We start from the raw sequence: 18,645 nt of genomic DNA on the forward strand, positions 1-18,645 counted from the left end.
TCCTGGGAACTGTGGTTTGCTAAGGGCGCCGGGAGTTGTAGCGTTGCGAGGTGTGAACTACGGTTTCGAGGATTCTTTGCGGAGAGCAAATGTGATTTCAGTGCATGGTGTGTATGCTGCCAAGGACATGAGCATGGACATGGACGGATGTGTATTTTTAGACCTTTCCCAGAACTCCTTCATTCCTGAATTCCAAGCCATACCCTTTCAACCGTCTTGATTGTCATTCAGCGGCCCGTCTTCTGCCTCAAAAGGTAAAGCGATCTGTCGACGAGAATTTGGAACCAAACCTCTCCGTCTCAGAACTCCATAGACTGAGGTTGGTTGATTTCGCCCCGTTCACTCCACTTCAGTGAACAGGTTGCTGTGCAATTTTTTTGTCTCTTCCTATACATGGCTGCATTGCAGGGGGTTGGACTAGATGGCCCTTAGGGTCCCTTCCAACTCTACAGTTCTATGCGAGCATATCCAACCCCCCCCACCATTATGTTGGATAGGCTTTCAGCCCCCTAACTTGGAGGCCAACCAAGGCTGGAAAAATCCCCAGTCCTTCATGATTTGGGTCCCCAAACATATTTTTGAAAGACAAAAACCAAAAACCTGAATTATTCCTCTTGGGCAGGTCAGTACTCAAATTATTGGAGCGGGAGACAAGAATGCATAAGCTCCACAGTCAACTAAATTCTACTCGGAGTAGAGCCATTGCAATTAACAAATTTAAAGTTAATTACACCCATTCATTCCAATGGATCTGCTCTGAGTACGACTAATGTTGGATGCTCCTGCTGGCTCCCCCTCTTGTGGTCATCTAGAAATAGTCACCAAAGGCCCCTCTATCATTTGAGCACTGAGTAGATACTTTAAATTGAGCTCTTAGTATTGTGATGTTAGAATCAAGGAACTGGAATGCATAGATACTTACCCCTGTCTTTATGATTCAGCTTTTGCCCAAGACAAACATTTGTCCAAATTCAAAACTTGGCCAAAAAAGAAAAAAATGGGGAAAAAGAACCCTAAACCCAGAATTTAAGTTTGGCTTGAAATTCAGATTTCACTTTCAAAATCTCCCCATTTAACACTGGGTGTGCCTAGGCATCTTCCCTGCCTGCAGAGTGCAAAAGCAAAGAGAGGAAAAGAGGAAGACCACAGATGGGGAACCGGTGGCCGTCCAGATATTCAGCTCCTATAATCCCCAGTTGGTGATCAGGGAGTTGTAGTGCAGCAACATCTGGAGGGACACAGGGTTCTCGGTCTTGCAGGAGAGACTTAAGACTTAGGACTAATCTACACTGGTGAGTTATAACGTTAAAAATGTGTTATAAAAATGTGACACCAGAGGGCGCCCCAGAGCAGCGAACTTTCACCAATGGGAAATTGCATTGGGAGCTATATTTTTAACAGCATTTTTATAGCGTTTTCCAGATCAGGGTAGACCCAGCCTTAGTTAAATCCCTCCCCAAATACCTCTGAGGATGGATGCCTGCTATCACACCCTGTACTGCACTATGCCCATTGGTACTTGCATTATGGGGGGCAGGGAAATAGAGGGCATAACCCCCTTGGGCAGAACACCCCTCACAATTTTAGACACAGCCTCCCCTGTAGCTTCCAAAAAATAGCCAAGGAGGCAGTCACAGATGACCAATGGGCTAAAATCTCTCTGGCAGCCCTGTAAGTTAAGCCTGGGTATCCATCACAAATACTTTCCAGGATTTCAACTCTGGTGTTATACTGTTCTCCTATACTTAAGCAGAACAATGGTCACCATTCATGTTTATGTTTTCTAGAGTTGCACTTTGTTGTCCAACCCCTCGTCGTGCGACCCCCCCAAAGGAGGTGGATTGAATGCTACTTTCTTAAAAGAATACCCTGCTCTAGATACTCCCCCAAAACCTACTCCCTCCCCAGCAAATCCCATCAAAGCCCCCTTCCCAAACACTCTCCCATAAGCAGCCTCTGAGGCCACCTTCTCTTTGAGCCAAAGGTATCGCAACTAGTGCTAAAACGGAAAAGAAAATCACACCCATTTAAGATGGGATGAATCGTACACATTCAGAAGAGTCAAAAACCCAGCTGCCAGCACCGAAGCATCAGTTTTTGCCGCTGACGCAGAGATTTCAGACAGCAGGCTTTCGAAGCTGATGTCAGAATTTGAAACGGGAAAACTAAAAAAAGCAAACCAACGAAAAAAGCTGTTAATCTGAAGGCACGGAAACTTCAGGTTCAGTTCCTCGATCCTCTTTGCTGAGACGTTGTGCAGTGCTTGTTGAGTGGTGTGGCGGCAAACGGCTTGCTACATTCACTGCGGCTCCAATCGCAATGTTCAAAACCACTCCAGCCTTGGCAGTTTCGCTGTTGTGGACGCCGTTCCCAACTTGGTAGACAAAATGGCGGCACCTACGAGGCCCCACAGCACTCCCTCTCAAGACTACCTCTAATTTAGGGATGTACTTGAAAAGATCGGCCCCCCTCCCCAGTGTGACCTCTTAAGAAAAGCAATTTCAAAATGGCTGCGCGTTTCCCCCCTTTTCTAGCATATCTCTCTCCCTTGCCTGCCCCCTTTTAGTCAACATCTTTCGAAGTTTGGGGGCTGGGGCTGCTTCGCTTGTGCTGCTCCCCTTTGGAAGACGGCCGCGGCTTGCCCAAAGTCCTGGCGCCTCCGGAAGCTTCCGTTGGCTCCGAGGAGGCCTGCCGGGCAGATGACCTCAGCCGGCTGCCTTTGGGGTCGCTTTGGTCGGCAACCGCCTTGGCGGACAAGACCGAGGCTTTGTGATGCTCCGCTCTCTGGCGGTGAGGCGGCGTGTGGTGCCGTTTCATGTACAGGAAAAGCGCCGGGTCGGGCATGGGCTCGACATCTTCGAAGCTGCTCAGCCGGTCGCGAGGCGGAGGCTCCTTGAAGGCCCCCCTGCTGTGGAAGTTGCTGGAAGCCTGCCGGCGAGTGTGGGACTTCTGCGTCCGTTTCTTGGGCCTCGCCTCACCGCAGGGTGGAGGGAGGAAAGGTTTCTCAGGGGGCATCTCGGGCAGGGCCTTCCCGCTCTGCCGGGAACTATGGAGCTTCTGTTTGGTGGCGTGGAGCTGGAAGGAGAGGTAGGCAGCTGCCTCCGTCTGCTTCTGCAGCTCTGTGTTGAGGATGGTCACCCGGTGGCTTCTCCTCTTCAGCTCCTCCAGGAATTTCCTCTCTTTGTTCCTCAGGTTGGAGCGAAGGGCAGCCACCAAGCTCTCCTTGTGCCTCAGCTCCTTGCGCAGCTCCACGTTGTTCATCTCCTTCTCCTGCAGCTGGGCTTCCATGATCTTGCACTTCTCCTCCAGCTCCTGGTCAATGATGTCTGCATTCAAATAGAGAACATATCAAGATATTAAACTGAGAAGAACAGATACTACACTTGATCTTAGCCAAAAGGAAGTGCAAGGAGAAGGAAGGCAAGTTCTACCACACGTGGTGGAAGACAACAAGAGCATTCCTGGAAATGATATATATACAGTGGTACCTTGGGTTAAGAACTTAATTCGTTCTGGAGGTCCGTTCTTAACCTGAAACTGTTCTTAACCTGAGGTACCACTTTAGCTAATGGGGCCTTCTGCTGCCGCTGTGCCGCTGTAGCATGATTTCTGTTCTCATCCTGAAGTAAAATTCTTAACCTGAGGTAATATTTATGGGTTAGCGGAGTCTGTAACCTGAAGTGTCTGTAACCTGAAGTGTCTGTAACCCGAGGTACCACTGTATATATAATGAGTTGGGGAAAAAAGTTTAAAATAACATTTCTGGGAAAAACCAGAGGCTTTTTGACTAGGAATTTTAGGTGCAGAGATACCAAAGGAGCAGAAACAATTGTTTATGTATGCGACGACAGCAGCGTGGACACTACTGGCCTAGAGATGGGAAGAAGAAAAAGTTCCTACCAGAGACGAATGGCTTATGGAGATGATGGACTATGCCGAAATGGCAAAATTGACCGGGAAAATCAGAAACCAGGAAGAGAGGAACTTAAATAAGGAATGAGGGAAATTACAATTTGCTTAAGAGAACATTGTAAGCAACTAAAAACTTTGGCAGGATTTGAGAAACGCTTGTAATGTACTAAAAACTAAGGTAAAAACGGATTCTTTAAGAAAAATGGAGAAAATATGTGATGCAGTAGAAAAAGATTGAAAATGGAAACCATGGAAGGATGGAGGGGAGTCTAAGGATTCAGAGAATCCTAAATGCTGGTGATGATGTCTAATGTTTGAATTTAAATGTGTAGTGTAAAACTGAATAAAAAAGATTTTCAAAAGAAAAAAGAAAAAGGTCTACATTCAAGAGAAAGAGAGAGGCTTTTTGGATTTCTTTTTTTTAACTGAGATTTTTCAAGTGGACAAAAACAATTGCAAACGAGATGCAGAAGACGTAACTGTGAACTTAGTCCCGGTGCTACTTGTGATGCACAGAAGAAACAGAAAACCCAGACAATCATGAACAGGGAGGGGGGAAGCTCCTGAGGGCTGAGCCCTTTTGGGGAGGGGGTCCCCAAATATATTTGGGCTATAGAAATATTTTTAAGTGAAATGAAAACAAATAATGGTCTACTGAAGGCTCACTCACACTTTCGCTTTGAAAAGCATGGGGCTGAGCGGTTTTCTGCTTGACCCACACTTTCTAGATATGGGTCCAAGGAGTTTCCCTTTGTCCCACTCCTTTCCCTGGGAAAACCTGATCTTTAGTGCGGAATCAGAGAAAATATCCACCTGGAGACCTTGCTCCATTTGATCACTGTAAAGAGCAGTTTTAGCCAGGGGGAAGCAGACAGACAAGGGGAAGTGTGGGTGAGTCCTGAGACCATTCAAGATGTCCTCAGGGGAAATCATAGTATTGCAGGGACCCCAAGAGTGCTTAGCCCAGCCCCCTGCAATGCAGGTATTTTCCAATGCGGGATGAAAATGTAAGAACCATGGATGGGGTTGAGGTTGGACTAGATGTTCTCTCAAGTTGTCCTCCAACTCAAGGATTCTAGAAGACTGAACATTGAAGATTCTAGAACATTGAAGATTAATAATAATAAGAATAACAACAAGAACAACACCCCATCTCACTTGGTTGCCCCATTCACTCTGGGAGGCTTCCAACAAATATAAAAGCATAATAAAACCTCAAACATTAAAAGCTTTCCTATACAGGTCTGCCTTCAGATGTGCTCTAAAACATCAGATAGTTGTTTATCTCCTTGACATCCGATGGGAGGGCGTTCCACAGGGAAGGCGACACTGCGAAAAAGGCCCTCTGCCTGGTTCCCTGTAACCTCACTTCTCGCAGTGAAGGAACCACCAGAAGGCCCTCGAACAATGGACAACTGTCCAAACAACAGCAGCTGAACAATGGAGTTGGAGTCAGCCCCTTAGGTTTACAAGGCGAAGGCCATTTAGGGCTTTAAAGGTCAGCACCAACACTTAGAATTGTGCTCGGAAATGTACTGGGAGCCAGTGCAGATCCTTTAGGACTCGTGTTCTATGGTCCTGGCGGCCACTCCCAGTCATCAGTCTAGCTGCCGCATTCTGGATTAGTTGCAGTTTCCGAGTCACCTTCAAAGGTAGCATTGCAGTAGTCCAAGCAGAAGATAGCCAGAGCGTGTCTGGCGAGACAACGGTCAGGCAGGTAGGGTCTCAGCCGACCTACCAAATGGAGCTGGTTGACAGCCGCCCTGGACACAGAATGGGTTTTCTGTCAATGTAGGCTGCAAAGCATGTCCTCTACCACCCTTTTCACTGCCCGATGGCACAGTTTTGGGAGGAACGACTCCCTACAGATAGCTCCACAAGCTCAGTGCCTGGTGGGTAGTGTTCTTGTTGATCTTTGCCATGGACCTGTTTTGGCTTGCCAGACCGAAAAACCAGGACTGGCCCAGGCAAAAGACAGCTGGAGCGCACAGATCTGGTATGCCTGCAGGATGATATCCAGTCTCCCCAGAAGAAGAAAAAGAAGAAGAAGAAGTCACTTTGCTTCCACTTCCAGCTTTCTTTGTTAATGCCTGCTAACACACCTCTCAGACACTGTAATGCAAAGACATTCTCGCCAAAGGATTAGCCATGCAAAAACCTGTCCAGAGGGCGTTCCAGTTTGTGGATTCCTTTCATTATTATTATTATTTCTTTTTTTTAATGATATTTATTGAAAAAAGAATTTTTAAAATCACAAAGAAAAAGACAAAATTACAGAAAAAAAGAAAGACAAAAACAGAAATAAAAAATAAAAAATAAAACCATCATTTTCAAATTCTCCACTTTCTTTACCTTCTTTCTATGACCTCCTCCTCCTCCCATCTCTTGTATCTTGATTGATAATTGTCACAGCAAATCCTTTCCATAATTCATAATATTCTGTCAATACATTACCTTGCTCTATTTTCATCTTATCTTATATTAAACCTTAAAACTTAAAATTTAAATCTTATTTATACCAGCTTCTCATATTATTATTATTATTATTATTATTATTATTATTATTATTATTATTATTTCAACCCTTCTCCTACACGCAATTGCTTCCCAGCACTGCCTCTCCAGAGGCTTACAAGGAGCTCTTTGAGAGACGTGGATGTACACAAGGTGACAAGGGGGAAGCAATTATTTGACTCATCATCACTTTACTGTCCTATAAGATGTTGGGATAGTGAAAGCTGACATAGGCAAAGAATCCACAGGATGGGAGGCGGCCTCTTGTGTGGAATAGGGTGGCTCGTGAGTCAGTTGCTTGCAGATACAAGGATGCTGAGGAAGAAATGAATTTGCTGATGCTCCTTTTGCCCTGCTCTTCCCCTATCACCTCGCTTGCCCTCTTCTAGTTAGGAGTTTAGAAAGCAATGAGTCATTCCGATATCCTATGTTGTCATGCACAGTCCTCACCTAGCCCAGGGATGGGGATCTGTGGTCCTTCAGAAGGTTCTGGGGCTACAGCTGCCATCCCACCCTCCTGCTGACCATTGGTTAGATGCCACAGAGTGGTTGGATGCAGAGGAATGGTGGGAGCAGTCAGATGGGGAGACCCCCAAGAGAAGAAGGCTCAGAGCCTGGGGAGCGGTGGTGGGACAACAGTGAGTGGTCAGAGGGAGAAGACTGGGAAGAGGAGGTGCCGGAAGCTGAAGAGGCAGCAGGGCTTAGTGAGCTGGGGGAGTCCGTGGCGGGGAGAAGTCCAGAATCAGAGGCAGAGGCTTAAGTAGGAGAGGAGGGAGGCCAAGAGGCAGAGATGAGTCTGGCTGGTGAAGAGGCATGGGTGTCTCTCCCTCCTGCTACAACAAGCTCCCCTCCCCATTGGTCTCCAAGTACCAGGAGAGGCATGAAGAGGGCTAGGCGCAGTCTATATGATCTGAAGCTCAACATCAAAAAAACGAAGATCATGGCCACTGGGTCCATCACTTCCTGGCAAATAGAGAGAGATTTTACTTTCTTGGGCTCCATGATCACTGCAGATGGTGACAGCAGCCACGAAATTAAAAGACACCTGCTTCTTGGGAGAAAAGCAATGACAAACCTAGAAAGCATCCTAAAAAGCAGAGACATCACCTTGCCAACAAAGGTCCGTATAGTTAAAGCTATGGTTTTCCCAGTAGTGATGTATGGAAGTGAGAGCTGGACCATAAAGAAGGCTGATTGCCGAAGAATTGATGCTTTTGAATTATGGTGCTGGAGGAGACTCTTGAGAGTCCCATGGACTGCAAAAAGATCCAACCTATCCATTCTGAAGGAAATCAGCCCTGAGTGTTCACTGGAAGGACAGATCGTGAAGCTGAGGCTCCAGTACTTTGGCCACCTCATGAGAAGAGAAGACTCCCTGGAAAAGACCCTGATGTTGGGAAAGATGGAGGGCAGAAGGAGAAGGGGACGACAGAGGACGAGATGGTTGGATAGTGTTCTCGAAGCTACCAGCATGAGTTTGACCAAACTGCGGGAGGCAGCGGAAGACAGGAGTGCCTGGCGTGCTCTGGTCCATGGGGTCATGAGGAGTCGGACACGACTAAACGACTAAACAACAACAACAACAAAGGCGCAGTCTAAGATTGCTTGGGGGAAACCCTGGAGAGGATGGGACCTAGGCAGCTGTGGGGAGGCAGAGACCCTCAGTCTCAGCAACTGCCTCATGGGGAAAAGACCTGCCGGACATACGTTGCTGTGTTCATTAGGCCCGACACACTTGTGCAGATCCTGCTTTTGCTAATAAAGAGTTAACGCCAACTGGCTCAGTGTGGTTTCCTGCTGGTTCGCTCCTGTCACCATGCTGGGGTTGCTGGATATGGGAGAATCCAGCAACACCTGGTTGTACATCTGATATAAACGTAAAGGGTAAATGATAAAGGGACCCCTGACCATTAGGTCCAGTCATGACTGACTCTGGGGTTGCGGCGCTCATCTCGCTTTATTGGCCGAGGGAGCCGGCGTACAGCTTCCGGGTCATGAGGCCAGCATGACTAAGCCGCTTCTGGGGAACCAGAGCAGCGCACGGAAACGCCGTTTACCTTCCCGCCATAGCAGTACCTATTTATCTACTTGCACTTTGACATGCTTTCAAACTGCTAGGTTGGCAGGAGCTCACCCCATTGCAGGGATTCGAACTGCTGACCTTCTGATCGGCAAGTCCTAAGCTCTGTGGTTTAACCCGTAGCGCCACCCGCGTCCCTCTATATATCCAATATACAAATTTAATAAATGACAATAATAAATAAATGACATCTGGATGGCCACAGCCTCCCCACCCCTCGCCTAGTTTTCCAGAGCAGGGTGAGGAAGAAAGAAAGCTGTCTTAAACAGAACCTGACCACTGGGCCCATCTAACCCAGTATTGTCTACACTGACTAGCAGTGGCAGGAAGACTCTTTTTGCAAACAATAAAGTCGTATAAATAAATAAAGGTATTCTCCACCAATGAGCTCCACCATTACTGGGAACAAAGCTTTTGCATAGTCTTAAATGAGCCAGACATTTGCATGTGCTGGTGGGACCGAATAACTTCCATATTTGCCTAGAATCATAGATTTGTAGAGTTGGAAGGGGCTGGTGTGTGTGTGTGTCCTCTAGTCCAACCCTCTGCAGGGCAGGACTCTTTTGCCCAATGTGGGGCTCGAACCCACAACCCTAGGATTAAGAGTCCCATGCTCTTCCAACGGAAATAAATAAAACCATGCCCTATTGCAAAGAAACGGTCCTTTGAGCTCTGCTCTTTGGATGCTTTTAGTGACTGGCACATCTTTTCAAGAAAGGCAGTTATCAAAGGCTGGTTTCTGAGGGCTGGCTGTGGTTGGTGGGGCTGCCCTTGGTGACCCCTAAAGGGCTGACTTCTGCTTTATCTGAACCTACAAAGGGCAGCTGAGGACACCAAGGCGCACCGGATACGTTTCGCTGCGGTGCTGTTTCCTCCTCCAGGGTGTGGCAGGGAAAGAGGAGAGGCTTTTTTTGGAATCGGCCACTCGCTTCTCTGCGTCTGCCTTCCACCAGCATTCCATTCGCCTGAGACTTCCTGCTGCCGTCTACGCCTCAAACGCCTTTGTTGTGCCACTTGCAGCCTCGCCTTTTGCCTCCGGGGCCAAGGCGAGGCCGCCAGACACTCAGCAGCACCACCTCGCTGTGATAAAAGAGCTGCTCCTGGCGATAAAGATCTTGGGACCTTTTCTCTCTCCCCTCCATCATCCAGCAGCCAAGGCTGCAGGACTACAATTCCCATCATCCCTGACCACTGGTCCTGCTAGCTAGGGATGACGGGAGTTGTAGTCCAAAAACAGCTGGAGACCCAACTTTGGGAAACACAATACTGAGCTAGATAGAACTACTGTCGGATATAAGGCAGCTTCCTGTCCTCCTATTGGTGGCTTTGTCACTTGACCACGAAGGCCACTACTGGTTTGGGGTTTCAGCAATCACTAAATCATAGAATCGTGGAGTTGGGACCTCCTGAGGGTCATCTAGTCCAACCCCCTGAAATACAGGAATCTCAGCTAAAGCATCCATGGCAGATGGCCATCCAAACTCTGCTTTAAAACCTCCAAGGAAGGAGAGTCCACAATCTCCCAAGGGAGTCAAACAGCTCTTACTGTCAGACATAGGTGCCAACTTCCAGGGGCTGATGCAGTTGAATATTTTTCTGGAGGGGGCTGAGCCCCCTCAATATTCAGAGGATGTTGCCCCCTCCAAATCCTCTAGAGAAGCTGGCCCCTCTTGCTGTAAGAAAGTTCTTCCATATGTTCTCCTTTCTTGTAGCTTGAAGTCATTGGTTCAAGTCCTACCCCCCAGAGCAGGAGAAAACAAGGAGGCGCCATTTTCCATGTGACAGCCTGTTAGATATTTGAAGATTGCTATACAAATGTAAGAAAGAGATAGAGAGATAGAGAGAGAGAAAGAGTCGGATACGCTAACGATCACACTGATCCTGGGCAAGAAATACGGGCGATGTGCAAATAATGAATGTCATGGAATCCAGTCTGGACCACTGATCCAAACATCTTGACTTCTTTTTCCTATGCACCCACGCAGTGCGAAGCGGTGAGGAAACAAGGCTTCTGAGTACCTGATGCCAGCTTGTTCAGTCTGAAGACTTTCAAACAATACCCGCAAACATCATTGGTAAAGAGCGAAACTAGGCCAGGCCAGAAACCGAGACGGCAAAGCGGAATAATAGTGGAATCCTTGGGAACTGTTCCAAGCCTAGAAGGGAACGCCAATCACATGCTCACTCAGCACCCTCTGCTGGCCGCACTGTCGCTAAGAATTAGGACTGGGTCGAAAAGCATTCACGCCTGGGAGAGCTGGGGAAATGAAACTATTTTCAAGGCCTGGAGTTTTAGCCAGGGCTCTCCCCCCCCCCATCTGGAACTCAGCTTCGGCACCCCTTATGTGGGTGCCATTGTCATTATAAGAGAACAGAGGAGGAGTTCACGGTGAGTTCTGGCACCTCTTTTTCTAGAAAAAAATAGCACTGGTTTTAGCCAAAGCTAGTCCTACTCAGGAGGTAGCACTGTGGGTTAAACCACAGAGCCTAGGACTTGCTGATTAGAAAGTCGGCGGTTCGAATCTCCATGACAGGGTGAGCTCCCATTGCTTGGTCCCTGCTCCTGCCAACCTAGCAGTTCGAAAGCACATCAAAGTGCAAGTAGAGAAATATGTAGCGCTCCGGCGGGAAGGTAAACGGTGTTTCCGTGCACTGCTCTGGTTCGCCAGAAGCGGCTTAGTCATGCTGGCCACATGACCCGGAAGCTGTACGCCGGCTCCCTCGGCCAGTAAAGCGAGATGAGCGCCGCAACCCCAGAGTCAGCTATGACTGGATCTAATGGTCAGGGGTCCCTTTACAGTTGTATCTCGGAAGTCGAATGCCTTGCGAGTTGAAAGTTTTGGCTCCTGAACGCCACAAACCTGGAAGTGAGTGTACCGGTTTACGGACATTCTTTGGAACCCAAACATCCGAACGGCCTTCCATGGCTTCTGATTGGCTGCAGGAGCTTCCTCCAGCCAATCGGCAGCCGCGCCCAGGTTTCCGAAAGTTTTGGAAGTCAAATGGATTCCATTCGACTTCCGAAGTATGACTGTAGCCCTATCAAAAACTGCACTGGAAACACTTAACAACATTTAAAAGCGCACACACACAAAAGAAAACAGCTAGCTAGGGGCCAAAGGCTCATTGGTACAAAAAAGGCTTTGTCTGGTGGTGGAAGGAAAATAGGGATGAGGCCAGCCTGGTCTCCTCTAGAAGGTTAAAACACATTATTAAAGTTAATATATATATATATTTGTAAAGAATTAGCACTGTGGCCTCTGAGGGGCAGTGGCTTTTGAGGGAGTCAAGCAGAGAGGCATCTTTTCTCACCGCCTGCTACCAAACCCTTTTAACCGGAGAGGGTTTTGAACCTGGGACAGAGCTATACAAATGCCTCGCCCGCTTTTTGAATCACAGATGAAGAGTCTCATGCTCTTAACAACATCTCACCCACAAAGGGGGCTTCCTCTTACCTTGCTGACTGGCTTCCAGTTCCTTTGTTTCAAGATCATGAGTCAATTCTAGAAGAAGAAAAGAGATCGTAAGAACATAGAAATGTAAGAGAAGCTTGATGGCTCAGTTCAATGACCTGTCTAGCGTAGCGCCCCGTTCTCTCAGCGGCCAACCAGATGGGATTCGTGAACTATGAACCCTGAAATCTGGGATCCCCTCCAACTTCGTGCCAAAGTTTTGCAGCGTTTGCAGCAAAAAAAACAACAAACCACCCCCATGTTTTGCGATGTAACCACTCCGGATGGCTCTCAACAAAATATTTTTTAAAATTTTAAAATGAAGAAACACATTGGAAAACAAAAAGAAACAACAGTGCTTGCTTTAAAACATAGAATGCAACCACTTTATAATATGATCATTGGACATCCAGAAAGTCTTTCTTTTGGGCGGCGGGGGTGTGTGTCAGTTATTGAGTTCTTGTTTTTATTTTGATCATATATACATTTTGGTTTTTATGTTGATCTTTTCTGTGAACCACCCTGAGACCTCCAGGTATAGGGAAGTATATAAATTCTATTATTATTATTATTATTATTAAGCAATGCAATAATATGAATCACTCCCAAAATATAATTATAAATGAGCCTTTTACATATGTGCTTTAAGTATGTACGTAAACAAAGTCATTGAGAGGTGTGAGCTTGCATCTGCTGGGCAATCTCATTTATTTTAGGTCTAATTTGAGCCAAGCAAACTCTCATCTCCGCATCAACACAAAGAGGCCTTTCTCTTTTCTGATCTTTCACATTTGTCTGAGTTGAAAATCCCTGTTTAGAACAAGGTGTTGTGGGGAACTGCAGAAGAATAGCCAATGCTCTTGAAATGTTTAAATGTTTCTTTTTCCCTCCCCATTTTATTTATTTATTAACGTTCTTATGTTACATATGCATACATTGTCATATTACATTACAGGGCTTATTATAATATGATTTCCAACATGTATACAAAGTTAATATACAAAATTTATATACCTAAAGAAAGAAAAAAGAAAGAACAAAGACAAAAAACTATTCCAAAATCTTATATGCAACAACACTACGGACTTTCTGTCAATCCGGTTGTATATTCCTTTTTTACAAATGAATGTACTCTTATTATTGTATATTTCTTTACATTTTATCTAATACGTTCCCATATCAATATGTATCCTTAATTTTATTTCTCAACTCAATTTCTCTCCAACGTCAATTGACGTTGAAATGTTTCTTTGATTTCCCCTTGAATTCTCCTGCCACCCCAGCGCCACACTCATTGAGAACCACTACGCTCTAGCCACTGTGCCGCACTGCCAAATAGCAAGGTCCAAGCTGAGGTGGCTAGGCCAAAGGGATCACCCTTCCAGATCTGCTCCTGCACCCTGAGTGGCTTGGATTTCATGCTGCCAGATTCCAAATCAAATGCCAGCTGTGCAATTTGAAGGCGGTTTCGGCCTGATTAACTCCGAGAAGCTGAGGCAGAAATGCATGCTGGGAGAACACTCAGTCTATCTCCTTCCTCTCTTGTAAAACCAGGCCAGCCCCAGAGGTGGTTGCATTCGAAGGCCAAACAGCACTTTGCTTGGCGGCAAGGCATGAATCCCAGCGCACTCCACGCCAGACATGGAAACCAATCCTTTATCGGATGCCGGTTTCTCTGTGCGATGCAACAAACCCAGTTAAATTTCCAGGGAAATTCCAAATGGCGCTCTGTTCTGGCAGTGCGGCCAACAGCGTTCAATTAAACGCGGTCTTTTCGCCCTTTGATTGGGCCTTAATGGCACAATCCTATGTAGAGACATGAATAGGGCGCAGGAACAGGTCAATGAGATTTACTCTACTGTAAGTGCGTATCAGATTACAGCCTACTGTCAAGGCTCTGTCAAGGCTATGGGAAAGCTATTCCTTCTCTGGTTGCAACAAGAGCAGAGAAAACAAGGTAGAGTCCCTTTTAATGAGTTTTATTTAATAGTGAGAGACAAAAGAACGCAACAAGCCTTAACAATGGCGTTGCTCCAAACTGGGTTCCTCCTTCCTCCTTCGTAGCAACAGCACTTTCCCTTACGGTGGCCACTTGTGGCCAAATGTCTCTGATTCCGTTGTTCCTGCACCTTTAATGAACGCCGAGTTCTGGGAGAAGGGGGATCAGAAATACTCTCCAGTGACAATGTGTCAGCTGGTTCCCCTTCCACATTTCCCCCCTTCTTCTAACACTTCCCAACTCTTCTGTTCGCCTGTCTCTGAGCTGTGACTTCCCTCAAACTCCTCAAAACCCTGCTGTAATTCAATACTGCATTCCTCTCCTTCAGCAGAATCAGGGGAGCAGGGGGCATGATCCCCACCATTCCTCCTCATCTCTCGCACCGCCTCTCGAGTCCAATCCCTGACACCTTCATTTGCCACCAGGAGCAAGCCCCTCAACTGAGTGGTAGGAATACCCTATTGAAAAGAAGACAACTAATGGTCTTGATGTCTACGAGCTCCATCTGGTACGCAGGCTGAGACCCTACCTGCCTGCAGACTGTCTCGCCAGAGTGGTGCATGCTCTGCTTATCTCTCGCTTGGACTACTGCAATGTGCTCTATGTGGGGCTACCTTTGAAGGTGACCCGGAAACTACAACTAATCCAGAATGCAGCAGCTAGACTGGTGACTGGGGGCGGCCGCTGAGACCATATAACACTGGTTTTGAAAGACCTATATTGGCTCCCAGTACGTTTCCAAGCACAATTCAAAGTGTTGGTGCTGACCTTTAAAGCCCTAAATGGCCTCGGTCCAGTACATCTGAAGGAGCGTCTCCATCCCCATCGTTCTGCCTGGACGCTGAGGTCCAGCGCCGAGGGCCTTCTGGCGGTTCCCTCGATGCGAGAAGCAAAGCTACAGGGAACCAGGCAGAGGGCCTTCTCGGTAGTGGTGCCTGCCCTGTGGAACGCCCTCCCATCAGATGTCAAAGAGATAAACAACTAACAGACTTTTAAAAGACATCTGAAGGCAGCCCTGTTTTGGGAAGCTTTTAATGTTTGATGCACTAGTGTATTTTAATATTTTGTTGGAAGCCGCCCAGAGTGGCTGGGGAAGTCCAGCCTGATGGGCAGGGTATAAACAAACAAACAAACATTATTATTATTATTATTATTATTATTATTATTATTATTATTATTGATGATGATGGTAGGAATGCCCTATTGAAAAGAAGACAACTCATGGTCTTGATTCAATAGGAACGAAGGGAGCTGCCTTCCTCCAAATTGGCCCATTGGCCCGTCAGTCCGTAGTGTCCACTCTGTGGTCAGTAGTGGTCAGTAGTGTCCACTCCGACTGGCATCAGTTCTTCTAGGATTTCAGGTAGGGAGTCTCTCCCAGCCGTACCTGGAGGTGCCAGGAATTAAACCTGGGACCTTTTGCATGCAAAGCTGAGGCTCTGCCACTGAGCCAGGGCCCTTCCTCCTGACTCAAGAGAAGACATTGTATGTTCATTGGGAAAAGGGACGCAGAAGGTGGCAGGTTCAACCCCCAGCATGTTCAAGTGGGACCAAACAAGAGCCTTGCATGGATCCCTGGACAGCTGCTGCCAGCCAGCGTACACCAGTGTCTATTTATGTCTGCATTGACATCTCTGTGACTTGGGAGACGGAGGAGGCATTACTGCCTTCTCATAGGTGGACAGGACAGGTGGTGTAACAAACAGGTGGGACTGGACATAGATTCATAGAACTGTAGAGTTCTGTGCAATGCAGGAATCTCAATTAAAGCATCTATGACAGGTGGCCATCCAAGCTCTGCTTAAAAACCTCCAACGAAGGAGAGTTCACCGTCTCTTCCACTGTCAAACAGCTCTTACCACCAGGTGTTCAGTAGGAATCTCTTTTCTTGCAACTTGAAGCCATTGGTTCAAGTCTTACCCTCCCGAGCAGGAGAAAACAAGCTCGTTCCCTCTTCCATATGACCGCCCTAGAGATATCTGAAGATGGCTATCATATCTCCTCTCAGTCTCCTCCAGGCTAAACATACCCGGCCCCTTCAACTGTTCCTTATAAGGCTTGTTTTCCAGACCCTCAATCATCTTGATCACCCTCCTCTGCAACACATTCCAGCTTGTCAACACCCTTCTTAAACTGTGGCACCCAGAACTAGACACAGTACCTTGGTTTACGAACTTAATCTGTTCTAGAAGTCCGTTCTTAAACCAAAACCGTTCTTAAACTGAGGCGCGCTTTCCCTAATGAGGTCTCCTGCTGCCAGTGCCCTTCCACCGTTCAGATTCCATTCTTAGACCAAGGTAAAGTTCTCAAACCAAGACACTATTTCCGGTTTTGCAGAGTTTGTAAACCAAATCGTTCTTAAACCAAGGTACCACTGTACTCTGGGTGTGGTTTGGCCGAAGCAGAATAGAGCAGTATTATGACTTCCCTTGACCTGGATACTAGAATGCTGTTGATGCAGCCTAGAATTGCATTAGCCTTTTTTTGCTGCTGCATCACACTGTTGACTCATGTTAAGCTTGTGGTCCCCTAAGACCCCTAGATCTTTTTCACATGTACTGCTAGTAAGCCAGAAGCCCCACATCTTATATTCTCCACCAGGGCCAGGGCCTTTTCAGTGATGGCTCCAACCTGGTGGAATGCTCTGTCCCATGAGACTAGGGCCTTTCAGGATTTAACCTCCTTCCGTTGGGCCTGTAAGACAGAGCTATTCCGCCTGGCCTTTAATTTGAATTCAGCCTGATCTTTTCTTTCCCTCCCCCTCCCCTTTTATGAAGATCACCCGCTCTGAGACCCCACAGCTAATTCTCCCCTGGCCTCCTCGCTTGCCCAAGCAGGACTAATACAGCCAACTAGCCCTGGTGACTATCTAATGCTTATTAGATGGATTTTCCCCAAATTGATTTCTGAACTTTGAATTTTATTGTTATTCATGTTTTTTTACTGTATTTTATGCTGCTTTTACAATTAAGTGTTTTAATTTTGTTGTTAGCCGCCCTGAGCCCGGTTTTCTGAACCGGGAAGGGCGGGGTATAAATAAAAAAAATATTATTTATTATTATTATCTTATATTTGTGCAGCTGGACATTCTTGCCTTAGTGCAGATCATGGTTTATGACATTCCTGGAGGCAGAGCTGGTTTCACCACAGGCTTCAAGTTGCAAGAAAAGAGATTCCTACTGAACACCAGGAAGAACTTTCTGATGGACAGAGCTGTTTGACAGCTGGAGGTGGAACCTGTGCCTTGCACTGTGGGGACTGGTGGGGAGACAAGGCAAGGGAAATTCACCCCATTAGGTCTTTCCCCAGGATCCTCTTCCTTGGGCTCTCCTGACCCAGGTAGAGACCTTCCCAGCCCACTGGATCCTTCTCAGTGGTCATCTGTTGGCCACTTGTCTCCTCTGTCCTGGCCTGGCCAGGTCCTGCTCCACTCAGAGCCTGTGACATCAGGCTGCTATTCATATCCAGTGTTCTAAACAAAGAACAGAATGAGCATTCTGCAGCCAGCCCCTAAAAAAGCACTGCATTCTTTGACTTGTACAACTCATGCAAGCGTTGCAAATTAAAGTTGCAGTTCAAGCACAATTGCTTCTTCTTTGTCCTGTCTCTTTCTTCTGTTGCCGATCACAGAACTGCAACAAACCAAAATTAAACACGGGCTCCTGAAAATCATTTAGTTGCAAAGAACAATTGAAACCACATGTCCCAACAGCCTCTGTTTACAGGGGTTTGTACCAATTTTCTTTTACCTATCGTAGGTAGTTGTCCCTGTCTGGTCCCCATTGGGGAAAGACTGGATGGGTGCCTTCTACAAACTGCATCAACGTGAGCTGCAAAAGTCACCACGCTGGAGTTTCTTGCCTGCTCTGTGGATTCTCCCTGGGGCGGAGAACCTTAGAATCACAGAGCTGGGAACTGCCTCAAAGGTTCACCTATCAGGGATGCTGTTACCAGAAACCCATTGCTCTGCTATCTCTGATAGGTGGCCATTTGGGCTCTGATTACGAAGGAGTGTCCACCACATTTAAGGCACTGAACAGCTTGCACCACCAGGAAGCTCTTCTAGATTTTAGTCTAAATCAGCATGGCTAAACTGTGGCCCTCCAGATGTGGTTGGATTTCAACTTCCATCAGCCCCAGCCAAACTGGCCACTGTTTGGGGGTGATAGGAGCTGGAGTTCAGCTGAAACTCGGGAGCCATCGTTCCTCACTCCAGCCCTTGTGAGCTCAACTCCACCACGTCTGGCCTAAGGATGGGGTGTGTGCTATTCTGCCAATTACAATCTATTTCATGTCCTCATTTTCCCAGGCTTATGTTCGGTTCTCCCCCTTTCTGTCCAATCTCTCTCTCTCTCTGTTGTTGTTGTTGTTGTTATTGTTTTTTTTTAAAAAAGAGGACCTCATGACCTCACTAATATATGCATTCATGCACACTTTCCCTAGTATATGCATTTTTGTAAACATTGTTTTATTGCAGAACATTTGTAAACATTGTTTGGTTGGAGAACTTCGTTGAAAAATCTGCAGAAGCGAAAACGCCAAAGGACAGCTGTGTTTTGGTTTGAATTAGGTGGATGTTCCTTTAAATGTCAACTGAATTGAATTTCTTCCCTTTAGCTTGGACACGCAGAAGTGTTTTGAAGCAAAAGCAAGAACCACAGGTGAGTCCAAATCCTGGATCTCCCGTG

The 18,645-nt window shown here is 46.8% G+C and overlaps 1 protein-coding gene across 1 annotated transcript in view; it reads right to left on the minus strand.

Moving 5' to 3' along the window:
- Positions 1-800: 800 nt before the first annotated feature.
- Positions 801-18,645, minus strand: part of CCDC92B (coiled-coil domain containing 92B) — a 30,618-nt gene continuing 12,773 nt past the window's right edge. Inside the window, exons 3-4 of the mRNA XM_082201299.1 lie at positions 11,962-12,009; positions 801-3,326 (exon numbers count right to left, since the gene is read on the minus strand). Coding sequence (XP_082057425.1) covers positions 2,563-3,326; positions 11,962-12,009 — 812 coding nt within the window. The 3' untranslated portion in view covers positions 801-2,562. The remainder of the gene's footprint in view (positions 3,327-11,961; positions 12,010-18,645) is intronic.

This window comes from Podarcis vaucheri, assembly GCF_965113315.1.
Source record: "Podarcis vaucheri genome assembly, chromosome: 15".
NCBI lineage: Eukaryota > Metazoa > Chordata > Lepidosauria > Squamata > Lacertidae > Podarcis > Podarcis vaucheri.